General features: G+C 44.5%; 1 protein-coding gene across 7 annotated transcripts in view; it reads left to right on the top strand.

Annotated features, from left to right (window-relative positions):
* Positions 1-18,386, top strand: part of FLT3LG (fms related receptor tyrosine kinase 3 ligand) — a 111,300-nt gene extending 92,914 nt beyond the window's left edge. For 4 of the 7 annotated variants that reach the window (XM_066607828.1, XM_066607827.1, XM_066607824.1 and 1 more), the window contains one exon: positions 15,179-18,385. Coding sequence is in view for 1 of the 7 variants with exons in the window: in XM_066607826.1 (XP_066463923.1) it covers positions 15,179-15,190 (12 nt within the window). In the remaining 6 variants the exon portion in view is untranslated. Of the gene's footprint in view, positions 1-14,889; positions 15,125-15,178 lie in introns of those variants that run through there. The other 3 variants (XM_066607823.1, XM_066607826.1, XM_066607825.1) reach the window with 3 other exon arrangements.
* The last annotated feature ends 3,545 nt before the right edge of the window (positions 18,387-21,931 follow it).

The raw sequence follows: 21,931 nt of genomic DNA on the forward strand, positions 1-21,931 counted from the left end.
CAATCAGAACAGGAGATTTAAAATGCTACAGCGCGCGCGAAGTACAAAGGGGGTTGCTTCTACCTGATAGGTGATGTCACGAGGCCACCAATGGTATTTGAATACACTTAATTTAACATCATAGCTTAGGAGCAAAGTTAGCAAAGGAGCAAAACACTTTCCATGCTATCCGCAAATATAAATGATGATGATTTATCCGTTCAGTCGTTGCCGACTTTCGATCACTTTGTGGATCAGCATACGCCATGTTTCCCTGTCTTTGGTCACTTCCTTCAGATTTTCCACAGTCATGTCAACCTTGATTGTGTCTAGCCAGCATGTTCTGTGTCATCCTCTTCTTCTGGACCCAAATACTGTACCGAGCATTAATGTTCTTTCCAGAGAATTGGCTCGTATGACATGACCAAAGTATGAAACCCATTGTTTGGTGATTTTGCTTTCTAGTGATACTTTTGGTCTGACACGGTCTAGGATCGCCTTATTTGTGACCATCTCTGTCCATGGTATGCACTGCACAGTATATGCCACCAACACCACAGCTCAAAGGCCATGATCCTTCTATCTACTTTCTTGAGTGTCCAGCTTTCACATACATATGTAGTTATTGGGAAAATGATTGCACTGATTATTCGGATCTTTGTGGTAATGCTGATGTCTTTGCTCTTCCATATCTTCACCATTCCTTGCATTGCACTATGACCAAGGCTGATTCTTCATCTGATTTCAGGCCTGATTCGCCACTGTAGTCGATCTTGGATGTAAGGAAAGTGAAATCTTGGACTGATTCAATTTCTTCATTTTTGAATGTTATGCATGGTACAACATTGCTTAATATTGAGATACGGTCCCATGTGTTTGCTTTCTTCTTTGACTTTTCGAATTACGTATTCAAGGTCCTTTTCATTTTCTGCAAGTAGAGTTGTGTCGTCAGCATATCAAAGATTGTTTATATTTCTTCCACCAATTTTTACTCCAATTGGGGATTCATCCAGATTGCATCGCCTTATGATCATTTCCGCATACAACTTGCACATGGCTGGAGATAGAATCAGCCTTATCATACGCCTTTCTTGATTTCAAACCAGTCAGCGTTATCCAAGGAAGTCTTGGATGTAGCTTCTTGGTTCTCATAAAGGGATCTTATCAATTTAATTCAACCTAGCTTGAACATCAGGGAGTTCCGCTTCAATGAAGGAGGCCAAACGTTTTTGAATGATCTTTAGCGGAATTTTGCTTGCATGTGTTATAAGAGCGATGGTCCAAAAATTGCCGCACTCTTGTGTATCACATTTTTTGTGAATTGGGATAAAGACTGATCTTGTCCAGTCCTTTGGTCATTGTTTGGTCTTCCAGATCTGTGTACAAAGGCTTGTTAGTAGAGATGAGCGAACGTACTCGTCCGAGCTTGATATTCGTGCGAATATTAGGGTGTTCGGGATGCTCGTTACTCGTAACGAGTACCACGCAATGTTCGAGTTACTTTCAGTTTCCTCTCTGAGACGTTAGCGCGCTTTTCTGGCCAATTGAAAGACAGGGAAGGCATTACAACTTCCCCCTGTGACGTTCAAGCCCTATACCACCCCCCTGCTGTGAGTGGCTGGGGCGATCAGATGTCACCCGAGTATAAAAGTCGGCCCCTCCCGCGGCTCGGCTCAGATGCCGTGTGAGTTAGTGAGGGAAAGTGCTGTTCTATTGGAGTTGCTGTAGGGAGAGTGTTTGTAGTGAGTGTAGGCTTCAAGAACCCCAACGGTCCTTCTTAGGGCCACATCTACGTGTGTGCAGGCTGCTGTTAGCAGTGGAAAAAAAATATTTTTTTTTCTCAAAATCGGCAGTGCAGAGCATTGCACCCGGTATTAGGAACAGAAGTGGTGCTTAGGCAGGGAGAGTGTTAGGAGTGAGTGTAGCATTCAAGAACCTCAACGGTCCTTTCTAGGGCCAAATTTAACCGTGTGCAGTACTGTCCAGGCTGCTGTTAGCAGTGTTGCATATTTTTTTTCTTCAAAAAATCGTCTGTGCAGAGCATTGCACCCTCCATTGATACTACAGGGACAGAATTGTGTAGGCAGGGCCACAACACAGTTATTGTTCATTGAATATCCGCAGTGGGGCCCTCCCTTTGCAAAAAAGCGAAAAAATTATATTTGGCCTGCCTGTGTCAGTCCTAAGGTCTCCGTGTACGTGTGTGCTGCGTGGAGAACGTACAAAAATCAAACGCAACCAGCTACAGTTTACTGCAGGCTTGCGCCATTGTCTTTCCTGACTGGCAAATACCTGCTCTGTCAGAGTTAATAACTCTGCTACACTAAAGTTGTGTGACACTTTTTCAGGGCCACACCACAGTTATAAAAGTTATTGTTCATTGAATATACGCAGTAGGGCCCTCCCTTTGCAAAAAAGCGAAAAAATTATATTTGGCCTGCCTGTGTCAGTCCTAAGGTCTCCGTGTACGTGTGTGCTGCGTGGAGAACGTACAAAAATCAGACGCAACCAGCTACGGTTTACTGCAGGCTTGCGCCATTGTCTTTCCTGACTGGCAAATACCTGCTCTGCCAGAGTTAATAACTCTGCTACACTAAAGTTGTGTGACACTTTTTCAGGGCCACACCACAGTTATTAAACGTATTGTTCATTGAATATCCGCAGTGGGGCCCTCCCTTTGCAAAAAAGCAAAAAAATTATATTTGGCCTGCCTGTGTCAGTCCTAAGGTCTCCGTGTATGTGTGTGCTGCGTGGAGAACGTACAAAAATCAAACGCAACCAGCTACGGTTTACTGCAGGCTTGCGCCATTGTCTTTCCTGACTGGCAAATACCTGCTCTGCCAGAGTTAATAACTCTGCTACACTAAAGTTGTGTGACACTTTTTCAGGGCCACACCACAGTTATAAAAGTTATTGTTCATTGAATATACGCAGTAGGGCCTTCCCTTTGCAAAAAAGCGAAAAAATTATATTTGGCCTGCCTGTGTCAGTCCTAAGGTCTCCGTGTACGTGTGTGCTGCGTGGAGAACGTACAAAAATCAAACGCAACCAGCTACGGTTTACTGCAGGCTTGCGCCATTGTCTTTCCTGACTGGCAAATACCTGCTCTGCCAGAGTTAATAACTCTGCTACACTAAAGTTGTGTGACACTTTTTCAGGGCCACACCACAGTTATTAAACGTATTGTTCATTGAATATCCGCAGTGGGGCCCTCCCTTTGCAAAAAAGCGAAAAAATTATATTTGGCCTGCAGGCTTGCGCCAATTTATTTCCTGCCTGGGAAATCAAATCACTGGTAATACAGCATGCTGAGGGGTAGGGGTAGGCCTAAAGGACGTGGACGCGGCCGAGGACGCGGAGGGCCAAGTGAGGGTGTGGGCACAGGCCGAGCTCCTGATCCAGGTGTGTCGCAGCCGACTGCTGCGCGATTAGGAGAGAGGCACGTTTCTGGCGTCCCCACATTCATCGCCCAATTAATGGGTCCACGCGGGAGACGTTTATTAGAAAATGAGCAGTGTGAGCAGGTCCTGTCCTGGATGGCAGAAAGTGCTACGAGCAAGCTATCATCCACCCACAGTTCTGCGCCGTCCAGTGCTGCAAATCCGAATCCTCTGTCTGCTGCTCCTCCTTCCTCCCAGCCTCCTCACTCCACTACAATGACACATGCTCAGGAGCGGGCAGACTCCCAGGAACTGTTCTCGGGCCCCTGCTCAGATTGGGCAGCAGTGGTTCCTCTCCAAGCAGAGGAGTTTATCGTCACTGATGCCCAACCATTGGAAAGTTCCCGGGGTCCGGGGGATGAGGCTGGGGACTTCCAGCAACTGTCTCAAGACCTTTCAGTGGGTGAGGAGGACGATGACGATGAGACACAGTTGTCTTGCAGTGAGGTAGTAGTAAGGGCAGTAAGTCCGAGGGAGCAGCGCACAGAGGATTCGGAGGAAGAGCAGCAGGACGATGAGGTGACTGACCCCACCTGGTGTGCAACGCCTACACAGGACAGGTCTTCAGAGGGGGAGGCACGGGCAGCAGCAGGGCAGGTTGCAAGAGGCAGTGCGGTGGCCAGGGGTAGAGGCAGGGCCAGACCGAATAATCCACCAACTGTTTCCCAAAGCGCCCCCTCGCTCCATGCCACCCTGCAGAGGCCGAGGTGCTCTAAGGTCTGGCAGTTTTTCACAGAGACGCCTGACGACCGACGAACAGTGGTGTGCAACCTTTGTCGCGCCAAGATCAGCCGGGGAGCCACCACCAACAGCCTGACCACCACCAGCATGCGCAGACATATGATGGCCAAGCACCCCACAAGGTGGGACGAAGGCCGTTCACCGCCTCCGGTTTGCACCGCTGCCTCTCCCCCTGTGCCCCAACCTGCCACTGAGATACAACCCCCCTCTCAGGACACAGGCACGACCGTCTCATGGCCTGCACCCACACCCTCACCTCCGCTGTCCTCGGCCCAATCCAGCAATGTCTCGCACCGCACCGTCCAGCCGTCGCTAGCGCAACTGTTGGAGCGCAAGCGCAAGTACGCCGCCACGCACCCGCACGCTCAATCGTTAACCGTCCACATAGCCAAATTTATCAGCCTTGAGATGCTGCCGTATAGGGTTGTGGAAACGGAGTCCTTCAAAGCTATGATGGCGGCGGCGGCCCCGCGCTACTCAGTTCCCAGTCGCCACTACTTTTCCCGATGTGCCGTCCCAGCCCTGCACGACCACGTCTCCCGCAACATTGTACGCGCCCTCACCAATGCGGTTAGTGGCAAGGTCCACTTAACTACGGACACGTGGACAAGCACAGGCGGCCAGGGCCACTACATCTCCCTGACGGCACATTGGGTGAATTTAGTGGAGGCTGGGACAGAGTCAGAGCCTGGGACTGCTCACGTCCTACCCACCCCCAGAATTGCGGGCCCCAGCTCGGTGGTGGTATGTTCGGCGGTGTATGCTTCTTCCACTAAAGCACCCTCCTCCTCCTCCTCCTCCTCAACCTCTGTCTCGCAATCTAGATGTGTCAGCAGCAGCAGGACGTCGCCAGCAGTCGGTGTCGCGCGGCGTGGCAGCACAGCGGTGGGCAAGCGTCAGCAGGCCGTGCTGAAACTACTCAGCTTAGGAGATAGGAGGCACACGGCCCACGAACTGCTGCAGGGTCTGACAGAGCAGACCGACCGTTGGCTTGCGCCGCTGAGCCTCCAACCGGGCATGGTCGTGTGTGACAACGGCCGTAACCTAGTGGCGGCTCTGCAGCTCGGCAGCCTCACGCACGTGCCATGCCTGGCCCACGTCTTTAATTTGGTGGTTCAGCGCTTTCTGAAAAGCTACCCACGCTTGTCAGACCTGCTCGTAAAGGTGTGCCGGCTCTGCGCACATTTCCGCAAGTCCCACACGGACGCTGCCACCCTGCGCACCCTGCAACATCGCTTTAATCTGCCAGTGCACCGACTGCTGTGCGACGTGCCCACACGGTGGAACTCTACGCTCCACATGTTGGCTAGACTCTATGAGCAGCATAGAGCTATAGTGGAAACCAACTCCAACATGGGCGGCGCAGTGGGAGTCAGCCTCCTCAATTCTTTTCAGAAGAGTGGGCCTGGTTGGCAGACATCTGCCAGGTCCTTCGAAACTTTGAGCAGTCTACCCAGGTGGTGAGCGGCGATGCTGCAATCATTAGCGTCACCATTCCTCTGCTATGCATCTTGAGAAGTTCCCTGCAAACCATAAAGGCAGCCGCTTTGCGCTCGGAAACCGAGCCGGGGGAAGACAGTATGTCGCTGGATAGTCAGAGCACCCTCCTGTCTATATCTCAGCGCGTTCAGGAGGAGGAGGAGCATGAGGAGGATGAGGAGGAGGGGGAAGAGACAGCTTGGCCCACTGCTGATGGTACCCATGCTGCTTGCCTGTCATCATTTCAGCGTGTATGGCCTGAGGAGGAGGAGGAGGAGGAGGAGGATCCTGAAAGTGATCTTCCTAGTGCGGACAGCCATGTGTTGCGTACAGGTACCCTGGTACACATGGCTGACTTCATGTTAGGATGCCTTTCTCGTGACCCTCGCATTCAACGCATTCTGGCCACTACGGATTACTGGGTGTACACACTGCTCGACCCACGCTATAAGGAGAACCTTCCCACTCTCATTCCTGAAGAGGAAAGGGGTTTGAGAGTGTTGCTATACCACAGGACCCTGGCAGACAAGCTGATGGTAAAATTCCCATCCGACAGCGCTAGTGGCAGAAGGCGCAGTTCCGAGGGCCAGGTAGCAGGGGAGGTGCGTAGATCGAGCAGCATGTACAGCCCAGGCAGTGCAACAGTCTTTAAGGGCCTGGCCAGCTTTATGGCTCCCCAGCAAGACTGTGTCACCGCTCCCCAGTCAAGGCTGAGTCGGCGGGAGCACTGTAAAAGGATGGTGAGGGAGTACGTAGCCGATCGCACGACCATCCTCGGTGACGCCTCTGCCCCCTACAACTACTGGGTGTCGAAGCTGGACACGTGGCCTGAACTAGCGCTGTATGCCCTGGAGGTGCTTGCTTGTCCTGCGGCTAGCGTCTTGTCGGAGAGGGTGTTTAGTGCGGCTGGGGGAATCATCACAGATAAGCGTACCCGCCTGTCAACCGACAGTGCCGACAGGCTAACACTCATCAAGATGAACAAAGCCTGGATTTCCCCAGACTTCTCTTCTCCACCAGCGGACAGCAGCGATACGTAAGCAATACGTAGGCTGCACCCGCGGATGGAAGCTACGTTCTCTCTCACCATCCAAAACGGGGACATTTCTGCTTCATCAATCTGTGTCTAATATTCCTCCTCCTCCTCCTGCTCCTCCTCCTGAAACCTCACGTAATCACGCTGAACGGGCAATTTTTCTTAGGGCCACAAGGCTCACTCATCTAATTTTTCGAAACAATTTTTATATGTTTCAATGCTCTTAAAAGCGTGGAAACTTTAACTAGAACCAATTTTTCGTTAAACTGCGCTGCCTCCAGGCCTAGTTACCACTTAAGCCACATTAACCAAAGCGATTAATGGGTTTCACCTGCCATCTTGGTTGGGCATGGCCAATTTTTACTGAGGTACATTAGTACTGTTGGTACACCAATTTTTTTGGGCCCTCACCTACAGTGTAATCATAGCAATTTGTATGTTCTTCGCCTGCACTCATGGTACAGAAGTGTGTGTGGGGTTGGCCTACACTTTAGCTACATAAATGTAACTTGGGCCTTGGCTATACTGCAGCTACTGAAATGGAACGAAGACTGCGCTCCCGCTATACTGCTGCTTCGGAATTGTTACTGGGGCCTGTCTTGAGTGCTACTATTGCTGACATGGAACGAAGACTGCGCTCCCGCTATACTGCTGCTTCGGAATTGTTACTGGGGCCTGTCTTGAGTGCTACTATTGCTGACATGGAACGAAGACTGCGCTCCCGCTATACTGCTGCTTCGGAATTGTTACTGGGGCCTGTCTTGAGTGCTACTATTGCTGACATGGAACGAAGACTGCGCTCCCGCTATACTGCTGCTTCGGAATTTTTACTGGGGCCTGTCTTGAGTGCTACTATTGCTGACATGGAACGAAGACTGCGCTCCCGCTATACTGCTGCTTCGGAATTGTTACTGGGGCCTGTCTTGTGTGCTACTATTGCTGACATGGAACGAAGACTGCGCTCCCGCTATACTGCTGCTTCGGAATTGTTACTGGGGCCTGTCTTGAGTGCTACTATTGCTGACATGGAACGAAGACTGCGCTCCTCCTATAATGCTGCTAGTGATATGTTAGTGGGGCCTGTCCTAATGCTACGGCTGAAATGTTACGAATTATGGGCTCTGCCTATACCGCTGCTAATGGTATGTCTCTGGGGTGTGGAAACAGAGGCTTCCCAAAGACATGATGGCGGCGAGGCCATTTCCCACCAACGCGGTTACTGTTAAGGTGCATATAACCACGGACACGTGGTGCCTCAAAAACATCCCCCTCCTCCTCCAACAGGGAAAACATTCTTGGCAAATGCCTTTGCATTGGTTCGTCTGGTGGCAGTCCAAGAATTTCACCTTTACCGACACTACAAGAGAGCCCCCCCACCATCCCCCCGCCACGGCCCACTTAATCCTGGCCACATTCCGAAAACCAACAAAATAAAACCGCGCTACTAGGTCCGCAGTCACCACCACATTACCACCAACGCGGTTACTGTTAAGGTGCATATAACCACGAACACGTGGAGAGGACACGTAGTGCCTCAAAAACATCCCCCTCCTCCTCCAACAGGGAAAACATTCTTGGCAAATGCCTTTGCATTGGTTCGTCTGGTGGCAGTCCAAGAATTTCACCTTTACCGACACTACAAGAGAGCCCCCCCACCATCCCCCCGCCACGGCCCACTTAATCCTGGCCACATTCCGAAAACCAACAAAATAAAACCGCGCTACTAGGTCCGCAGTCACCACCACATTACCACCAACGCGGTTACTGTTAAGGTACATATTACCAGTCTGACTGGGGCATGCAGACACCTTGACAGAATGAATAGTGTGTGGCACATAGGTTCCCCATTGCTATGCCCACGTGTGCAGCTCCTGATGGCGGTGGCACAGGATTCTATTTCTCATTGCTTCTGTACAGCATTGTGGGCTATCGCCCCGCCCCTTTTAAAGAGGGTCGCTGCCTAGCCGTGCCAACCCCTCTGCAGTGTGTGCCTGCGGTTCCTCCTCATGGCAGACGCACTTCTAAATAGACATGAGGGTGGTGTGGCATGAGGGCAGCTGAAGGCTGCGCAGGGACACTTTGGTGTGCGCTGTGGGGGGGAGGGGGGGCGGTTGGTCAGCATGTAACCCAGGAGAAGTGGCAGCGGAGTGTCATCCAGGCAGTGATTGTGCTTTGTTGTAGCTAGTGTGGTGCTTAGCAAAGGTATGCCATGCTAATGAGGGCTTTTCAGAAGTAAAAGTTTTTGGGAGGGGGGGGGCCCACTCTTACCGCTATTGTGGCTTAATAGTGGGACCTGTGAACTTGAGATGCAGCCCAACACGTAGCCCCTCGCCTGCCCTATCCGTTGCTGTGTCGTTCCCATCACTTTGTTGAATTGCCCAGATTTTCACACATGAAAACCTTAGCGAGCATCGGCGAAATACAAAAATGCTCGGGTCGCCCATTGACTTCAATGGGGTTCATTATTCGAAACGAACCCTCGAGCATCGCGAAAAGTTCGTTCCGAGTAACGAGCACCCGAGCATTTTGGTGCTCGCTCATCTCTAGTTGTTAGCATTGGATTTGGTATTGGTTTGAGTAATTGGGTTGGTATGCAGTTGATGCCTGAGGCTTTCCTGTTTGGTAATTGTTTCAGCGTCCAGTCCTCAAAAATATCTGGTTCATGTTCCATCGAATATTCCTGGCTGACGGATTGGTGTGGTTGATTATCTGCATATAGTTCTGCTGTGTACTCTTGCCACCATTGTTTAATGTCGGTACCATTCAGTAGTACCATTCAGAGGCAGCACTCACTCACACCCATTCATGAATTTATGAATGGGTGTGAGTGAGAGCTGCCTCTGATTGGCTCAGCGCTGAGCCAATCAGGGGCAGCTCTGACTCACACCCCCTTCACACCCACTGCAGGCCGGCCGCTCTGAACTCCGTCTGCCGGAACAAGGTGAGTATATATATATTTTTTATTTTAACACATTTCTGGATGAATTGCAGGGAAGGGCTTATATATTTAAGCCCTTCCCGACAATTCATCCCGCGCACGCCGGCAGCCCATTGCTTTCAATGGAGCCGGCTGTATTGCCGGCTCCATTGAATTCAATGGGCAAACATCGTTCTTCTCTGCCACAGCTGTTACAGCTGTGGCAGAGAAGAATGATTTGACTTCTATATGTTCTCAATGGGGTCGGCGCTGCTGCCGTCGGCCCCATTGAGCGCATATAGAGAAGAGAACAGGAATCGCAGATAGGTGCGATCTGCGATTTCTGTTCTATAATTTATCGGACGAGCGCATAAAAAGCGCTCATGTGTCCGATACCATTGCAAAACAATGGTTTTTAAAAATCACCGGACGCATGCGCATGCGCAAGTCGCGCGAAAAAACACCCGTCTGACTAAAGCCTAACAGAGATCTTACTTAAAAAACACCAAATTAAGGGCGCCCACCCACTGGCGTTTTTTTTTCCTTTGCGTTTTGCGTTTTTTCTCAAGAGCAATTAGTTTTGAATGTGCTCCTGTCCACTGGCGTTTTTTTTTCCGGTCCGTTGCAATTTTTAACATAGGAACTGTCAGTTGCATATGTGTCCTTATTTTTCTCTTAATGCACCCATGAATGTCAATGGAAATTAACGGAAAAGGCGCGAAAAAGCAGCGAAAATGCCGCAAAAAAACGCGCCGAAAACGCTGCGTTTTTCACGCACGGAAATCGCAAATGCCAGTGGGTGGGCGCCCTTATAAAGACATTTTTTCATACAAAAAAATAAAAAACACAAAACAAAAAAACTATAAACAACAACCATATATATTCAATTAATGCATTTAAATTCATCACAAAGTAACATTTATCTATTAAATATTGATTTCTATATTTTCTCCAATTGCTCATTTAAACCCTGTAAACGGAAGATCCAATACATCTCTTTCTTTTGGAGTATTTCAGTAGATTTTGTTATGACCTGCTCTATAGGTGTTATTTTCAATCCTTTATTATCCCCATTATGTGATTCTAAAAAATGTCGAGGAATGCTGTGATTAGTAATACCATTACATTTATGCTGTGAAAGACGTGTCCTTTTAGTTTATTTTTAGTTGTTCCAATGTATTTTTTATTGCACGGACATTCTAATATATACTATAATAAATAACAGCAGAAATATAAGATACATGAAATCCAGAAGTAAATAACGGTAATAAAAAAGTAAATAATTACACAATTGATCTTATAAAATCAAGTACCATATATACTCGATTATAAGCCTTGTTTTTCTACACATTTTTTATGCTGAAAAAGCCCCCTCCGGCTTATACTCGAGTGAGGTTAAAAAAAAAAAATCAACAAAAAACCCCCGCAATACCAACGTCCCAGCTGGCGTCTGTGTCCCAGGCGCGTTGGTCTCCCCGGCGGTGCGGCAAGCTGCTTGAGAATTCTCCCCTCTGTGATCTCCCTGCTCAGCTTTCAATTCCCCCGCCAGCTGTGTTTGACTGGCACTCAATCCAATCACAATGCTTACTTACACAGCGCTGACGGCGGGGAATTGAAAATCGAGCAGGGAGATGACAGCGAGGAGAAGTCTGAAGCAAGTTGCCACACCGCCGGGGACACAGAGGCCGGCTGAGAGGTGAGTATTGTGTTTTTGTTTTACCTAGTATATAATCTAGTATAGCTAGGCTTATACTCGAGTCAATAAGTTTTACCAAATTTTTGTGGTAAAACCTATTGACTCGGCTTATACTTGGGTCGGCTAATACTCGAGTATATACGGTAAATAAAATCACTGCTAGTATAAAAGCAAATAAATCTTGGTTTGTACAATATGCAATATATGTGTCTTATAATAATAATAGTCAACTTGTTTACAATCATAGCAATCAAGTGATTTGTTGTATTTTTCAGACTATAAGATGCACCCAGGTTTAGACATCAAAAAAATAGGAGAAAAATGTTTCATACTAATTAAAACTTCACAGGTGGTTTAACTAAGTGGTCGGTTCAATGTTATAAGGTCAGTTTAGGGTAGAGCTTCCATTTTTGGTATTCTAGGTTAGGTGAGCGGGGTTCCTGTTAAACTGTATTCACGCAGTCATAAGCAAGCTGCGTTCAAGAATCTTGGGAGCAACTTACATCAGACAGCACACTGGCACCTGCCTATGTGCTGCCCAATCTTCATGGTCAATGGACACTGCATGCCCTATTCTCATATGTGATACAGAGGAAAATAAGACATGCAGCAATTTTTTTCACACAGACTAGCAGAATGTTTTGTACCGTCCCGTAGACTATAATTGGTCTGCGCGGTGAAATGCATGGACAGCACACAGACCAAAAATAGTCATTTAAAAAAGCCCTAAATGCAAGTGCATGAGTACTCTCTGGGACTTGGCAGAGCGCTTTATCAGCGCTCTGGCTGGTCCATAAGCAAATCGTCAGGGGGCTCTGGTGCTGCCAGATCCTGTTGAGTTCAGGTTATAGGACGCCAAGACCCACATGCTTTTCTAGTTAAGAGTTTTATCTTGCCAAAAAATACATCCTGTAGTCCAAAAAATATGGTGATTTAAAGAGATTGCCTACTTAGTATGGGCTCAGTCACACGGGCGTTTATTGCCGCGATTTGCGCATGCGCATGCGTCCGGCGATTTTTTAAAACCATTGCTTTGCAATGGTATCGGACACATGAGCGCTTTTTATGCGCTCGTCCGATAAATTAGAGAACAGAAATCGCAGATCGCACCTATCTGCGATCTGCGATTCTTGTTCTCTTCTCTATATGCGCTCAATGGGGCCGGAGGCAGCAGCGCCGACCCCATTGAGAACATATAGAAGACAAATCATTCTTCTCTGCCACAGCTGGAACAGCTGTGGCAGAGAAGAACGATGTTTGCCCATTGAATTCAATGGAGCCGGCAATACAGCCGACTCCATTGAAAGCAATGGGCTGCCGGCGTGCGCGGGATGAATTGTCGGGAAGGGGTTAAATATATAACCCCTTCCCTGCAATGCATCCTGAAAACTGAAAAAATAAAAAAAAAGGATGTACTCACCTGCTCCCGGCAGCCTGAGATCCCCGCGGCCGTCCTGCAGTGGGTGTGAAGGGGGTGTGACTCAGGCTTGCCCCTGATTGGCTCAGCCTGAGCCAATCAGAGGCTGATCTCAGTCACACCCATTCATGAATTCATGAATGGGTGTGACTGAGACTTGCCTCTGATTGGCTCAGCGCTGAGCCAATCAGGGGCAAGCCTGAGTCACACCCCCTTCACACCCACTGCAGGACGGCCGCGGGGATCTCTGGCTGCCAGGAGCAGGTAAGTACATATATTTTTTTTATTTTTTCACTTTTCAGGATGCATTGCAGGGAAGGGGTTATATATTTAACCCCTTCCCGACAATTCATCCCACACTCGCCCGCAGCGCTTGCATTCAATGGAGCCGGCTGTATTGCCGGCTCCATTGAATGCAATGCGCTGGACAGCTCCGGCCCGTTTCTAATGAAACGCGGCTAGGAGCAGATTTTCGGCCGATTTTTCGGCGCCGGTCACGCGATTTGCGCATGCGCATCCGTCATGCGATGCGCAAATCGCGTGAAAAAACGCCCGTGTGACTAAGGCCTATAGTTGTAGTAGAGTAAAAGACAAGATAATGGAGTCACTTCATAATACCTATAATAAATGAATTCATTAAATATTTACAAATGCTTATTTTTTTTAAATCTGCTGTTGTCCTGATTGAGTTCACTGGCTTGAGTTAATGCAACCTGAAAATGCATTTCCAATAAAGGTCTTTTCCACTATACAATATCCAGGAATTCACTTCAATGGCAGCACCATTCATTCTCCTCCTTACTACTCCTATTTGGTTCATTCTACATAAGTCCCATGAGCTGGTACTCCTGCAGGCCAAGCTGCAGCTGTGAATTTGGGCACTAATATATCTTCTTTAATGTACTATAAAAAGTCTGGTATGTACCCCATCATTGTGTAAAGTTGTATACAGTAAGGATATGTTCACACAAGGCCATTTTGCTGCAGATGTTCTGCAATAGAAAAAATCCACAACAAATCTACAGCAGATTTAATTTTTCAGCTTCAGAAAGTTTGCCAGATGTGAACATTCCCTGATTCTAGAACAATGGGGGATGGGGGGGTATCAAGTGCAATATGGTGTTAAAAATTCACAGATTTGGGCTCAATTTCTGCCTGTGCAAAAAAATGACAGCTTTTTTACTTTATGATGACTTGTGCCACTTCTGTAAAATAAGGCTTGGCCACCCCGTCCTATCAGATTTACATATAATTTACACCAGAAACTGATGTAAATTATATAAGAAATAGACTCCAGTTTATGGTTGGAGTAGACTTCTATTTATGCGCACAGACGGACTGAGATGCACCTAATGTATGAAGAGGTGTGAGCCTTCTTGTAAATTAGGTGCATCATATGCTGGCGGGGATTATATTAAGACCAGCGTTTCAAACACCAGTCTTTTCAATTTGGAATACATATGACTTTTTGATCGCTTCTTATTGCATTTTTTTTTTGGCGATAGGGTGACCAAAAAAAGGCGCATTTCTGGCAACGTTCATCGTGCGCGGTAAATAATGTGTTACTTTGATAGATTGGAGTTTTAGGAATACGGCGATACCAGATATGTATTTTTGTTCTATTATTTAGATTCTTTTATTATACATATAACAAAAGTTGTTTTTTTTCACTTTGTTTAATAATTAGTAAAACTGTATTGTTGCTCTTTTTACTTTTTTTTAGTCCAGAGCGCACAACAACTTGTGATGCTTTGATCGCTCCTGCAGTATGATGCAATGCCACAGTATTACATCATACTGCAATTGGGCAGGCAGTCTATCAAGCCACCCCACGGGCATAGTTTGATAGGCATTCTGCCATGACAGCCCTGGGGTCTTTCAGAAGGCCCCCGGCTGCCATGACACCCACACGGCTCCCTGCGATTGCATAGCAGGAGGCCATACAGACCCCTAAACATCATTCGGGGGGATTTAAATGCCACTGCCAGAATTGACAGCGGCACTTAAAGGGTTAACAGCTCATCGGAGCTGATGCCGCCTGTAAGAAACAGCCGTCAGCCATGATGCATGGAGGGAGATCGCTGTGCGATCTCTCTTTATACATATCCTGCCGATGCAGGCCTTCAAAGGTGTATCGACGGTCATTAACCCTTTCCAATCCAATTTGTATCCTGGTTTTCCTAGGGGGCTTACTCTTTTTCTGCTGTTATACAACAGCGCTATATGCTGGCTAAAGCCAGTACTGCATGAGGTGACACGTTGGATAGGCTCAGACAGCAGAGAGACTGGCAATATACAGTAAGAGAACCCCGACGGATGTCTTGCAACATCAGAGCTGTACAGCCTTAAATCCTAATGTCTTCAGAGGTCAGACAGTGGATTGGAGAGGGTTAATAAATTCCCCACAATGGCTTTATACAATTTGGTTGTGTTTATTACATTAACCTATGGTTTCTATGTCTTTTATCTGTAGGTTTTTCTTTAACACTTGTCAACGTCTTACCCTTGTTGGGGTCTAACAGCTGGACTATCTGGGACTTTATGGCTTTGTATACCATGCACCTTTTTCTTGAGCCTATGATGTACTGCAGAACAGTGTTCATCAGCAGACCGTATACACGTAACCCACCCATGCAGATGCAAGCTGTAAACTCTGTGTGTCCATCCACTAACTATGGCATAGGAAAGAGAGAAGACCTCTAGGAATGCACAGTGTCTTCAGCCAAACAAGTGGCAAACCTCAGAATATAGCAAAGTAGTGTGAACATTCAAACATTTTTTTGTCTTTGATGTGACAGTGAAGACATAGGAAAGGGAATCTTTGTGCCAAACCAAAAACTGTCTGAAGTACTGAATTCAAATTGGACCTGTCTACATGCATTCAGCAAATGTTGGTTGTTGCTTACTGCTGTTCATCCATTTATGTACTGCTAACATTCTGCAGGCCTGTCCTAAAACCTATTAGCACTAGCCCATGCAGTGATATAAAGAGGGGCTTGTTTAATTAGTATAATAGGCTTGCAGCCTGTTCCTCACCTATCATGTCACCGATACAGGATAGCCACAATACCACATGACTCCTTGTTGTAACACAGCCGGAAGTGGCTGGTCCAATCCCCAGATAGCCCCTTTAAGATTGGTCATGGGTTCTACCATGAATTTTACCCTTTACACTGTAAAAATTCACAATATGCTCTGAATTTTGTGCAGAACTTTTCCTCTACAGTTTTGAAGACCGATCCTCTTGTATTTTATTGCAAATTGTTGTGAATTTGGAAATCTCTGTCAGGGTATCTAAAGTTTGTTTTTTTTTCTAATGTTTATTTTATTTCTGTCTTAATTTTGTTTCCACCTCTTCCATATCTTAGTCAATAATGTCCAAGATAAAAAATCCATGGCATTCGTGACAAATATTTGAAACCAATGCCTTTCTCGATGATAAAAGTCAGTGAGACCGAAACATCCATATCTCAATACTTTGGCTACTGCATTTATCTACTGTCATCCATTACATCTTGACTGTAAACTCTTTATATGTGGAATCAATCATGTTGGATAAATAAATAAAATCTAAATTATTCATCACAAATATTTGTCAGAAGTGCTGTGGAGTCTTTGTCTGGGATAGTATGGTTTACTTTGGTTCTCCACTGGTACTATAATTATTACAGACGGAGTGCAGAACTTACATCTTGGTTAATGACAAATGTATTTGGCTGTCAGTAAAGGGACACTAAAGATTTTCCATTGGGTATATAGTGTCGCCATTCATATCAGTCCCTTCCTCCTATAGGGCTCAGAATTTCTCTATCTCAGGCAAACACAAGGGCCAATTTAATAGAAAATCATTTAGCCTATTAATGTGTTTTTGGAGTTTAGGAGGAAACCAATGCAAGCGTGGGGAGAACATACGAACTCTATGCGGATGTTGCCTTTCGTCAGGTAAAAGCATAGTGCTAACCGTTGAGCTAATGGGAAGATGGGACAATGCCTCTATAGCGCCACCTATTGGATAATAGCATTCCTTCAAGTCAATGTCAGATTTTTTAACAAGCCTTGTAACTATGACTGGGAATTGGGAGCGAAATCCAGAATCTTCTCCATAAGGAGAAGATAACCATTCACAGACAACTGTTTTAGGATGATTGTCCCCATCAGCATGCAGCAGGTTTCTGGCTTGGCCAGCGAGGGGCCTATGACTTTGGCTCACAATTCCCAGTCATTGTAACAAGACTTGTTAAAAAGTCTGACATTGACTTGAAGGAATGCTGCCTTCCAATAGGTAGCAGTGAAGAGGTGTTATTCCATCTTCTACCATATTAGCATGGATGGCTTTATAAACCTCCTCATACCTTCTAGGTGCTCTCCTTAAGGATACCCTTCCCAGCCATTGAGCCATAATGCTGCCCACATTCAGTTTATCTCAGTACTGAGCAGTTGAATTCTATATTTTGTTCCCTGTAATCATGGATTTTAGACTGGGTACAGACAGTTTGTAGTATTCTTAAATGCAGGAAATTAAAAAAAAAGTCTATTGTCTAATATCTCAGTATCTTCAGAAACATCTACATACATATAAATGGCTGATATTGACTGCTCTTCCTATGAGCTGGACCTTATGAAATGCAACTGAAAAAAAATGTTTACAAGAAAAAATTATTTGAGAGTTTTTTAGCCTACAAAGTCAGAATTTTAATTTTGTAACACAATGTTGAACACCTTTTATAAAATTTTTAACACATTTTCATTGATATTATTCTGCGCCCATTAAGAAAATATCATATTTGCACATTTTTTACGATATATTACAATAAATTATAAGAAATTTCTAAATTTCAGTCATAAGTATTCGAAAAATATAGGAGCAGCAATAATGAGGTCACCAAATTGTTTCCTGTAACATAGTCCAGTATTACTACTTGAAGCATTTTAATCCTCTAACGGGATTCCTTTCAGAAAGATTTATTCACCACTAGTTATCTGCCTCTCCTGCTGCCCTTCAAACCATTGAATACCGAGATGCCGGAGCATCTAATTCTCCTCCAGATGTGTATTTCTCTGTCTTAATTATTCTCTAGACTGGGCTTCTATCCTACATCTGCTTCATAGTTCTTATCTTTGGTTTTCTATTTTCCGCCTGACGATAGTCATCGTTGTTAAGACTGGACCATCCATCCAAGGTAAAGTACACGTTATTGCATATTTGTGTTGTGTGATGCCACCATAGGTTGCACTAAACGTTCTGTTTGAGGATATCCCATCGGTATGGCTAATGTTGGTGTAATCTACTTGAGTTTATTAGCTGCTTGTTTTTACGGATTCATTTCTAATAGCCTTAATTGTTTGTGTATCTCATGTATTGGTCTAATATAAGCTACAACTAATGGTGTTACTGTCTTGATCATTAGAGGCAAAAAAAGAAATAAAAATTCTAAAATATGTTTAAATAAATATAATTCAGAATTGTAATAGTTGGTAGAATATATGACAGAGTATTGTATATGTCCATTATTTAAAATAGTCAAGTTGCTGAAGATTTGGCAGCTCAGACCATAGTGATATTTGAAGATTAAAAGTTTGTAACAAGCTTTAACTTTCTTGAATATTTTTTCTAATAATGCCCTTTAAAAGGGTAATGATTTAAAAAAACATAAAATGCTATGTACATAAGACTTTTTAATAAAGGAATACCCAACTATAGGGAATCAAGTGTAACTTTGCAATGTATAAAGTAACTATAACTTTCCTCATAACTATTAATTGTCCCTCTGGAAATGTCCTCCTCCACCTCAACTTTGGGTGATGAAATTCACCCCAGCCCCAGGAATGTAAGGGTAAGAAGAAGACATGTAGTTATTTCCTTGTTAGTCAAGCATGGCAATGCTTTGTGATGTTCAGCAGCGGGCTCATTGTAAACAAAGGATATTGGTATATTTTATATTACTACATAGTGCACAAGATCCTTTGGGTAACAGATAGAAATCTTGGTTGAAAACTGCCTGGTATGCCTATGGTGGATGAAGGATATGGTGTTCTGGATCCTTCACATATGGTAGATGTACTACCGTAGTTAACAAGAATTACTCAAGCTCCTACTTACAAGGCTCGACTTTGTATGTAGGGGCTCTGTACAAGAATATATAGTTATATAGCATGTGTATCACCACAGTTGGAGTACGTATGTTTAGAGATAAGGCTGGGTAATGTTAGTCAATTTTGTATAACACACGTAAAAAAGCACTGAGAGCAAAACTGATTGAATCAGGTAGAACATCTATATGACATTTGTAAGTATGTGAAGGACAATAACTGACATTACAACTCATCCTCCTATGTTTATATCTGCAAACAGCCATAGTAAGTTGAAATATTCAACCAAGCCATACATTTTTAGGAAAAGATCAATACAAAGCTGCTGCCTGATACTCTAGAACAGGGGGACTCAACCAGTTTAACGGACAATTACCTGGGTCTGCAGTTAGATGAACGTGCGGGCTGAAAATCAGGAGTAAAAATGTTGTCCTCTTGATGTAAATAGCTCTACTAATTTTGTGAAACATTACGATTTATTATTATTTCTTAGTGGGAAATCAGATCCCAGACCAGTCCCTAAAATTGATTCAGACCCTGAAACATACCCCTTAAATTATTCAGACCCGCAAAATTAATTCAGACCAGGCCATTAAAATTAATTCAGAATACAGAGCAGACAATAAAATAAATATCTATATTTTCCACTTCCGAGTCCTCTTTAGTTCCAGATACCAGCACATATAAAGTTCTGACAGTGGCCAGCCTCAGGATATGGTGTGCTAGGTGCTTAACCCCTTAATGACAATGCCCCTTTTTTTCCCCATTTTTGTTTTTTCCTCCCCCCTTTAAAAAAATCGTAACTCCGTCATTTATCCATCAATGTTGCTGTATGAGGGCTTGTTTTTTGCAGGACGAGTTGTGTTTTTTTAATGGTGCTATTTAAAGTACCATATAACGTACTGAAAAACTTTTTAAAAATTCTAAGTGGAGTAAGATGAAAAAAAACGACATTCTGCCATCTTTCAGTGCGTCTTGTTTCTACAGCACACAAACTGCAACAAAAACGACATGATAACTTCATTCTATGGGTCAGTACAATTGCTACGATACCAAACTTGTGTAGTTTTTTTTTTTACTATACTACTCTTTTTTTTTTCAAAGACGTTTCATTTTTTCAAATTATTTGCGCGCAATAACTTTTTTATTTTTCCGTCGACGTGGTTGAGCAAGGGCTCATTTTTTGCGGGATGTCCTGTAGTTTCAATTAGTACCAATTCAGAATACATACGACTTTTTGATCACTTTTATTGCGTTTTTTCTGGGAGACAGGGTAACTGAAAAAGTGCATTTTTGGAGTTCTTTATTCTTTTTTTCGGACGATGTTCACCGTGCAGGGTAAATAATGCACTACTTTGATAGATCGGACTTTTACGGACGCGGTGATACCAAATATGTATTTTTCTTTTATGATTTAGATTTTTTTTATTATAGATATGGCAAAAGGGGGGTGATTTAAACTTTTATGACTTTTTTTTTTTTACAATTAATAAAACTTTATTGATCTTTTTTTTAAATGTTTCTTTTAAATCACCCTGGGGGACTACAACATGCAATGCTTTGATCGCTCCTGCAGTATGACTTAATGCTACGGGGATGGCTTTCAGAAGGCCCCCGGCTGCCATGACACCTGCACGGCTCCCCCAATCTTCCCGCGGGGGGGCCGTACAGGACTCCTAAACATCGTTCGGGGGATTTAAATGCCGCTGTCAGATTTGACAGCGGCATTTAAAGGGTTAAAAGCCGCGATCGGCCGAACGGCCAATAGTGGGTATTGCCCACCGGTGTCAGCTGTAATAAACAGCTGACGCCCAAGCTGTATGAAGAGAGGTCACCCCGCAACCTCTCTTCATACATACCCTGACGGTCCAGGACGTAAATGTATGTCTTACAGCGGGAAGGGATTAAAGTAATTCCACTACATGTATTTGAATAGACAAAGCATTTCTCCAATGCATATGTGGTGGTAGATCTTTTTTGTCAGAACAGTTGGTATCCCCAATCCAGACCACAGTCCACCAATTGAGTACCCCTGCTCTACAGCATACCAGCTCTAAGATTTGAGACACATCACTTGCCTGGGTCTTTTATGGGTTCATATTGGCTCAACACATCCATTGTTGCTCACTAGTGTGCCATAATTCACATCATTTGTCACAGTAATTAAAAAAATAAGGGCAAAAGAAGATGAATAACAATCTGGACAAAGGAAAATAATAGTGGTACAGGTGATCTCATCATTTACTGCAATGTTGCAATCTTACACCAATGAAAATCTGTTTGATGAGTCCGGATGGAGATGTTCGGTTTTAAATTATTTGTTGTAAACTTTGTAGGAACATTCAGGTACAGAGGATTCATTGGTCAACAAACAATGTGCTAAATGATATAATAATATAAATTAAATTATTTATAGAATTTACATGTATCTATGTCTTTATGTGATAATTCAATGTATTTGCTCAGTCCATAAGAGACAGAAATTCCTAAGCAGTATTTTTTATGACATACTCCTTTTACAATGTACCGCACCTAGCTTTCCCTAGAATCATATACGTAACCTCTGGCTAAAACATGATTCTGATGGCTTTTTTCAAATTGTTGGTCATGAATTGGGCATGTTTTTTCATCCAACAAACTGATTTTCACACAATCTGATGATCTCATTTGTTGGATTTGTTGACTGATAATCGGTTGTTGTCTGAGGATTATGCCCTGGACAGTTAGACATTATAAAATGGCGTTGATAGGGGTGTATGTTTCGGCATCTGATGACCTTTGTCTGAGCAAAGAACTATCAGAGAACCGTAATACGGTCATGCATTTGACCATGTAGTATAATATAAACTATTGTAATATAAATGATATAAGGGATAGTGCTAGAAGTCAAAAGTAAGTGATTAATAAAACTACCCTAGGTCTAAGAAAGAAACAGAGATAGAAGGAATACAGTCTATTATATAGAAATACTTTTCAGAAATAGAATGGCTTTGACCTATAACACAAACATCATTGTGGTAAAGAAATCAGATATTTTATACAAAGCAAATATTTGCAAAGTCACTGCCTCAAAATACCAGTGAAAAGCCTTTATGTCAGAGTCAGGAATTTATGCTGAAGAAGTCTGAACATTTTA

This window comes from Eleutherodactylus coqui, chromosome 6 (genome assembly GCF_035609145.1).
Source record: "Eleutherodactylus coqui strain aEleCoq1 chromosome 6, aEleCoq1.hap1, whole genome shotgun sequence".
Taxonomy (NCBI): domain Eukaryota; kingdom Metazoa; phylum Chordata; class Amphibia; order Anura; family Eleutherodactylidae; genus Eleutherodactylus; species Eleutherodactylus coqui.